General features: G+C 35.2%; 1 protein-coding gene across 1 annotated transcript; it reads left to right on the top strand.

The window, feature by feature from the left end:
- The first annotated feature begins 5423 nt into the window (after positions 1-5423).
- On the top strand, positions 5424-6254 carry LOC308608592 (mitochondrial import inner membrane translocase subunit TIM14-like). The gene has a single exon (XM_081221832.1). The coding sequence runs from the start codon at positions 5548-5550 to the stop codon at positions 5896-5898; it is 351 nt and encodes a 116-aa protein (XP_081077958.1). The 5' UTR covers positions 5424-5547; the 3' UTR covers positions 5899-6254.
- The last annotated feature ends 2644 nt before the right edge of the window (positions 6255-8898 follow it).

Genomic DNA, 8898 nt, shown 5'->3' with positions numbered 1-8898 from the left:
AAGTGGAAGACTTCTCTCAAAAACAAAATAGTCATTGCTGTGACAGCCAAGAAGATAAATTTTGTTAATTAAGTTACTATAACCAGAACATATAAGAAAATGGAAGACTTTCATCAATAAGGTAGGCATCTCTAAGGTAAATGGGGCAGTGGTATGATAAGATTTGTAAATAATATAGCTGCAGCCACTACAGAAAAAGAGATGAACATTTCCTGTAAGGTTTTTCTTTTTCCATGAACAAAGCAGGCCTGACGAATGTGAATTAAGAAATGGAAAATTTCTCTCCTGAATCATGCCTTCATTGCCAATGTAAATGAAAAAATCAAAAGCTTATAAATATTGAGATTATCATATAGTTTTTATCCTTCAATTTGTTAATATGGTGTATCACATTGACTGATTAGAGAATATTAAAGAATCCTTGCATTCCAGGGATAAACCCCAGTTGATCAAGGGGTATGATCCTTTTAATGTGCTGGTAGATTCTGTTTGAGTGTTTTGTTGAGGATTATTGCATCTATGTTCATCAGTGATATTGGCCTGTAGTTTTCTTTCTTTGTGACATCTTTGTCTGGTTTTGGTATCAGGGTGGTGGTGGCCTCGTGAAATGAGTTTCAGAGTGTTCCTCCCTCTGCTATATTTTGGAAGAGTTTGAGAAGGATAGGTGTTAGCTCTTCTCTAAATGTTTGATAGAATTTGCCTGTGAAGCCACCTGGTCCTGGGCTTTTGTTTGTTTGAAGATTTTTTTTTTCGGTACACAGGCCTCTCATTGTTGTGGCCTCTCCTGTTTCGGAGCACAGGCTCCGGACACGCAGGCTCAGCAGCCATGGCGCACGGGCCTAGCCGCTCCATGGCACGTGGGATCTTCCTGGACCGGGGCACGAAACCATGTCCCCTGCATCAGCAGGCAGACTCTCAATCACTGCGCCACCAGGGAAGCCCTGTTGGAAGATCTTTAATCACAGTTTCAAGCTCACTGCTTGTGATTGGTCTATTCATATTTTCTATTTCTTCCTGATTCAGTCTGGAAGGTTGTGCTTTTCTAAGAATTTGCCCATTTCTTCCAGGTTGTCCATTTTATTGGTATACAGTTGCCTGTAGTAATCTCATGATCTTTTGTATTTCTGCAGTGTCAGTTGTTACTTCTTTTTCATTTCTAATTCTGTTGATTTGAGTCTTCTCACTTTTTCTCTTGAAAAGTGTTGACAAAATTCAACACCCATTTATGATAAAAACTCTCCAGAATGTAGGCATAGAAGAAACCTACCTAAACATAATAAAGTCCATATATGACAAACTCACAGCTAACATTGTTCTCAATGGTGAAAAACTGAAACCATTTTCTCTAAGATCAGGAAAAAGACAAGGTTGCCCACTCTCACCACTATTATTCAACATAGTTTTGGAAGTTTTAGCCACGGCAATCAGAGAAGAAAAAGAAACAAAAGGAATGCAAGTCGGAAAAGAAGTTAAACTGTCACTCTTTGCAGATGACATGATACTATACATAAAGCATCCTAAAGATGCTACCAGAAAACTACTAGAGCTAATCAATGAATTTGGTAAAGTAGCAGGATACAAAATTAATGCACAGAAATCTCTTGCATTCCTATACACTAACAACAAAAAATCTGAAAGAGAAATTAAGGAAACTCTCCCATTTACCATTACAAAAAAGAATAAAGTACCAAGGAATAAACCTACTTAAGGAGACAAAAGACCTGTATGCAGAAAACTATAAGACACTGATGAAAGAAATCAAAGATGATACAAACAGATGGAGAGATATACCATGTTCTTAGATTGGAAGAATCAACCTTGTGAAAATGACTATACTACCCAAAGCAATCTGCAGATTCAATATACTCCCTTTCAAACTACCAAGGTCATTTTTCACAAAATTAACACAAAAAAATTAAAATTTGCATGGAAACACAAAAGACTACGAATAGCCAAGGCAGTCTTGAGAAAGAAAAACAGAGTTGGAGGAATGAGACTCCCTGACTTCAGACTATACCACAAAGCTATAGTAATCCAACAGTATTGTACTCACACAAAAACAGAAACATAGATCAATGGAACAGGTTAGAAATTCCAATCTATGACAAAGGAGACAAGAATATACAATGGAGAAAATACAGTCTGTTCAATAATTGGTGCTGGGCAAACTGGATAGCTACATGTAAAAGAATGAAATTAGAACACTCCCTAACACCATACACAAAAATAAACTGAAAATGGATTAAAGACCTAAATATAAGGCCAGATACTCTAAAACTCTTAGAGGAAAACATAGGCAGAACACTCTTTTTTAAAAAAAATATTTATTTATTTTTTATACAGCAGGTTCTTACTAGTTATCTATTTTACACATATTAGTGTATATATGACAATCCCAATCTCCCAATTCATCCCACCACCATCAACAATCCCCCCTGCCACCACTTTCCTCCCTTGGTGTCCATATGTTTGTTCTCTACATCCATGTCTCTACTTCTGCCCTGCAAACTGGTTCATCTGTACCATTTTGGCAGAACACTCTTTGATATAAATCACAAAAAGATCTTTTTTGATCCACCTCCTAGAGTGATGAAAATAAAAACAAAAATAAATAAATGGGATCTAATTAAACTTAAAATCTTTTGTACAGCAATGGAAACTATAAACAAAAATATACCCCTCAGAATGGGAGAAATTATTTTCAAATGAAGTGACTGACAAGGAATTAATCTCCAAAATATAGAAACAGCTCATGCAGCTCAATATCAAAAAAACAAAAAATCCAATCGAAAAATGGGCAGAAAATCTAAACAGACATTTCTCCATAGAAAACATACAGATGGCCAAAAAAGTACATGAAAAGATGTTCAACATCACTAATTATTATAGAAATGTAAATCAAAACTACAATGAGGTGTCACCTCACACCAATCAAATGGACATGATAAAAAAATCTACACACAATAAATGCTGTAGAGGGAACCCTTTTACACTTTTTGTGGGAATGTAAATTAGTACAGCCACTATGGAGACAAGTATGCAGTTTCCTTGAGAAACTAAAAATAGAACTACCATATGACCCAGCAATCCCACTCCTAGGCCTATATCCAGAGAACACCATAATTCAAAAAGATACATGCATCCCAATGTTCATTACAGCACTATTTACAATAGCCAGGATATGGTAGCAACCTAACTGTCCATCGATAGAGGAATGGATAAAGAAGATGTGGTACATATATACAATGGAATATTACACAGCCCTTAAAAAGATCAAAATAACTTCATCTGCAGCAGCATGGATGGACCTAGAGATTGTCATACTGAGTGAAGTAAGTCAGACAAAGACAAATATCATATGATACCAGTTGTATGTGAAATCTAAAAAAATGGATAAAAATGAACCTATTTACAAAACAGAAATAGAGTCACAGATGTAGAAAACAAACTTATGGTTACCAAGGGGGAAATCAGGGGAGGGATAAATTGGGGGGGTTGGTATTGACATATACACACTACTATATATCAAATGGATAATTAATAAGATCCTACTGTATAGCCCAGGGAACTCTATTCAATACTCTGTAATGACCTATATGGGAGCAGAATCTTTAAAAAGAGTTGATATATGTATATGTATAACTGATTCACTTTGATGTATACCTGAAACTAACACAACATTGTAAATCAACTATACTCCAATAAAAATTTTAAAAAGAAGATAACAACAAAAAAAGAGGTTTGGTTCAACATATGACAATCAGTCAAGGCAATAAACCACATTAATGGAATGGCGAGGAATAAAATCCATGATCTTCTCAATTGAAGCAAAAAGACCATTTGACCAAATACTATACCATTTCATGATTAAAAATTAATAAACTAGAAAGAGAAGGGAGCTTCCTTAACATGATAAAGACTGTATATAAAAAGCCCACAGCTAACATCATATTCAATGGTGAAAGACTATAAGCTTTTCCTCTAGCATCAGGAACAAGTCAAGTTTGTGCACTTTCACCACTTCTACTCAGCATAGTACTGGATGTCCTACCCAAAGCATTAGGCAAGAAAAAGAAGTAAAATACATCTAAATTGTAAAGAAAGATGAGATTTATTTTATTTACATATGATATGATCTTATAGAGAGAAATATCTGAAGAACATTTTTAAACTGTTAGAGCTAATAAACTAATCAGCAAAGTTACATGACACAAAATCAACCTCAAATATCCTCAAATATCAGTTGTATTTCTAAAGACTAGCAATGAACAATCTGAAAAGAAAATTAAGAAAACAATTCAATTTACAATAGCATACAAAAGAGTAAATAATATAGGGATAAACTTAGCCAAGGAGGTTGCTATGGACTGAATCTTTATGTTTCCCCAAAATTCATATGTTAAATCCCTAATCCCCAATGGTGGCATTTGGAGGTGGGTGGGGTCTTTGGGAGGTAATTAGATCATGATATTGGAGCCTTCATGTATAGGATTAGTGCCCTTATTAGAAGAGACACGAGAGTGATAAACTATCTACCCATCATGTGAGGATACAATGAGAAATGGCCGTCTGCAAAGCAGGAAGAGGGCCCTCCCCAAGAACCAAATTGGCTAACACCTGGATCTTGGACTTCTCAGCCTCCAGAACTGTGAGAAATAAATTTCTGTTGTTTAAGCCACCTATTCTATGGTATTTGTTATAGCAACCCATGCTAAGACAGAGGTGAAAGGCTTGTAAAGTGAAAACTATAAAACATTGCTGAAAGAAATTAAAGACCTAAATAAATGAAAGACATGTCATGTCCATAGACTGCAAGACTTAAGGTTAAAATGACAATAATATCCAAAGAAGTTTACAGATTCAATGCAGTCCTTATCAAAATACCAATGACACTGTTTTTGCAGAAATTGAAAACCACATCTTAAAATTCATGTTGAATTTCAAGTGACTCACAATAGCCAAAACAATATTGAAAAAGAAGAACAAAGCTGGAGGACACATTTGCTGATATCAAAACTTACCGTAAAACTACAGTAACCAAGACAGTATGGAAGTGGCTTAAAGATAGGCATAAACCAATGGAATAGGATTGAGATTCTGTAAATAAACCCATACATCTACAATCAACTGATTTTCAACAAGGGTATCAAGACTTTTCAATGGGAAATAATAAGAATAGTCTCTTCAACAAATGGTGCTGAGAAAACTGGATATCCATATGCAAAAGAATAAAGTTGGACCCATACCTTATATCTTATACAAAACTTAAATCAGAATGGATCAAAGACTTCAATTTAAGAGCTAAAGCTATAAAACACTTAAAGGAAAACATAGGAGCAAATCTGCATGATCTTAGGTATGGCAATGGTTTCTTAAATATGACATAAGAGCAGAGGCAACAAAAGTAAAAAATAGAACCTGGGGCGCCCGTGTCTGGGCGGTTTGTACGTGCTGGTTGTGGCCACGGCGCTTCAATGTAGAGGCGTAGAGTTGGTGGGGAGGGATGTACCGCGCTCCCGGTGGAAGCAGAGGAGCCGAGCGGGAACCATGGCCAGTACAGTGGTAGCAGTTGGACTGACCATTGCTGCTGCAGGATTTGCAGGCTGTTACGCTTTGCAAGCCATGAAGCATATGGAGCCTCAAGTAAAACAAGTTTTTCAAAGTCTACCAAAATCTGCCTTCAGTGGTGGCTATTACAGAGGTGGGTTTGAACCCCAAATGACAAAATGGGAAGCAGCATTAATATTAGGTGTAAGCCCTACTGCCAATAAGGGAAAAATAAGAGATGCTCATCGACGAATTATGCTTTTAAATCACCCAGACAAGGGAGGATCTCCTTATATAGCAGCCAAAATCAATGAAGCTAAAGATTTACTAGAAGGTCAAGCTAAAAAATGAAGTAAATGTATGATGAATTTTAAGTTCCAATTCATTTATGTATGAGTACCAGCTTTTTATAATAAAATGCCTCAAAGCTACACATTTTAAAAATTAGCATAAGCTAAATGAAAGCCTTGGTATAAATTTGAGGATTTAAAATTGGATTACAGAATATTTGTAGGTTAATACTCAATAATTATGGATAAATGCATGCCATTTGAAGTGTTTGTTACTCATTTCTCAAATAATTTGGTACCTATGTCAAGACAAAGTGAACAAGATAGTCTCTCCTTGAAGGAATCCCCAATCTGATGGGAGACTGATAAACTGATAATTAAAATACAATGTGAAAATAACTAAAAAATATAGATAAATTGGACTTCATTAAACTTTCAAACTTTTGTGCATCAAAGGACACTATCAGAGAGTGACAATACAACCCAGACAATGGAAAAAAACATTTACAAATCATTTATCTGATAAGCTTTGTAATGGGCTGAATTGTGTCTCCCCAAAATTCATATTTTGAAGCTCTAATCCTCAGTACCATAGAATATGACTTTTTTTGTAGATAGGGCCTTTAAAGATGTAATTAAGTTAAAGTGAAGCTGCTAGCATGGGTCCTAATCCAATATGACTGGTGTCCTTATAAGAAGGGTAGATTAGGACACAGACAGAGGAACAGCCATCTGATGACAGAGTGAGAAGGTGACCATCTATCTGCAAGCCAAGGAGAGAGGCCCCAGAAGAAAATAAACCTGTTGACTCCTTGATCTTGGATTACTAGCCTCTAGAATTGTAAGAAGATAAATTTCTGTTATTTAAGCCACCCAGTCTATGGTGTTTTGTTATGGCAGCCCAATCAAACTAATACAGGTTTAATATCAAGAATATGTAAATAACTCCTAAAATGAAACAACAAACAACCCAATTAAAAATGGGCAAAGGACTTAAATAGATATTTCTCCAAGGAAGATATATACATGAGTAATAAACACATAAATAGATACTCAAAATCATTTGTCATTAGGGAAATAGAAATCAAAATCACAATGCAATGTCCTTACACCTACTAGGATGGCTGTTTTTAAAAAGGAATAAAACGTATTGGCAAGGATGTGGAGAAAGGTATTACATTCCCATACATTGCTGGTGGGAATGTAAAATGATATAGCCACTGTGGAAGCTGGTAGTTCCTCAAAAATTAAACATAGAACTACAGTATGACCCAGCAATTCCACTCCTAGGTATATACTCAAAAGAACTGAAAACAGGTACTCAAACAGATACTTGTATGACAATGTCCAAGAAAGAATTACAATAACCAAAAGGGGGAAACAACTCAAATGTCCATTAATAGATGAATGGATAAACAAAATGTGGCATATACACACAATGGGATAATATTCAACCATGAAATAGAACTCTGATACGTTCTGCAACATAGGTGAACGTTGAAAACATTATGTTAAGTGAAAAAAGCCAGAGACAAAATGTCACATATGGTATAATTCCATTCATATGAAATACCTAGAGCAGGCAAGCTCATAGAGATATAAAGTAAACTAGAGGTTACCATGGGCTGGGAGGAGGGGGGTTTAGAGTTACCGCTTAATGGGAACAAAGTTTCTCTTTGGAGTCATGAAACATTTTGCAAATAGTGATCATGGTTATACAACTTTATTAATATAATTAATGCCACTAAATTATACACTTAAAATTGTTAAAATGTCAACTATTATGCTACATGTATTTTACCACGATTTTTTGAAGTTAAAAAGAGAGAGAGATTGGCAGAGGATAAAAAACTGTGACCCATCTATAGACTGTCTACAATAAATTCACTTCAAATATATAATGATATAGGTAATGATTTTAGCATGGTACAACCATAACCAGACATTGGATCTACAAAACTATAAGAAAATAAATTCATGTGGTTTTATGCCAGTAAGTTTGTGGTAATTCATTATGGCAGCAAAAAAAGAAAAAAAAATACAACTACCACATCTCATCCATTTTATATATAGAAAATCCATGAAAAAATCTATCAGAATGGGCTTCCCTGGTGGCGCAGTGGTTAAGAATCTGCCTGCCAATGCAGGGCACACGGGTTCGAGCCCTGGTCCAGGAAGATCCCATATGCCGTGGAGCAACTAAGCCCATGGGCCACAACTACTGAGCCTGTGCTCTAGAGCCCGTGAGCCACAACTGCTAAAGCCCACACCCCTAGAGCCCATGCTCCTCAACAAGAGAAGCGACCACAATGAGAAGCCCACACAATGAAGAGTAGCCCCTGCTCGCTGCAACTAGAGAAAGCAAAGACCCAACGTAGCCAAAAATAAATAAAAACAAAATAAATTTATATAAAAAAACTATCAGAACTACTAACTTTCAGCAAGATTGCAGGATGCAAGATCAATATAAAAAATCATTTGTATTTCTACACACTTGCAATGAACAATCTGAAAATAAAATTAAGAAAACAATTCCACTTACATTAGCAAAAATAAAAATAAAATAGGAATAAATTTAACAAAAGAAGTGCCAAATTTATGCTCTAAAAATGACAAAAAATTGTTAAAAGAAATTAAAGAAGATCTAAAGAAATCAGAAAATATCCCATGCTCATAGATCAAAATAGGCAATATTGTTAAGATGGCAACACTTCCTAAAATGATCTACAAATTCAACACAATCCCTATCAGAATCCCAGCTGAGTTTTTTCAGCTGAAATTGTTTTATTCATTGTAATGGCTTCATATGTTGTATACTCTTTTTTTAGTTTGGTTTAGTTTAGGTTATGATTAACACTTACAATTCCAAAGGTAGTTAAATAATATAATCTATTAGATAAATGATACTCTGTACAGTAAAGCACATACTCAATATATTTTTAACTTAACACTGAAATTATTTGTATCACATATCTTTAAGTCAAATAATCTAATGCAGCTAGTCATGATTGATAATTTTATTATCTTTAAATACACGGCAAGATTTCTCCTCTATACTCTT

The sequence above is a fragment of the Mesoplodon bidens genome (assembly GCF_964165515.1).
Source record: "Mesoplodon bidens genome assembly, chromosome: X".
Lineage (NCBI taxonomy): Eukaryota > Metazoa > Chordata > Mammalia > Artiodactyla > Ziphiidae > Mesoplodon > Mesoplodon bidens.
Note: the sequence above shows the minus strand (reverse complement) of the source record. Positions and strands in the feature narration are given on the sequence as shown.

Bases quoted from the DNA above. Each gene is read 5' to 3' on its own strand.
- LOC308608592 (XM_081221832.1), top strand. From the start codon at position 5,548: ATGGCCAGTACAGTGGTAGCAGTTGGACTGACCATTGCTGCTGCAGGA.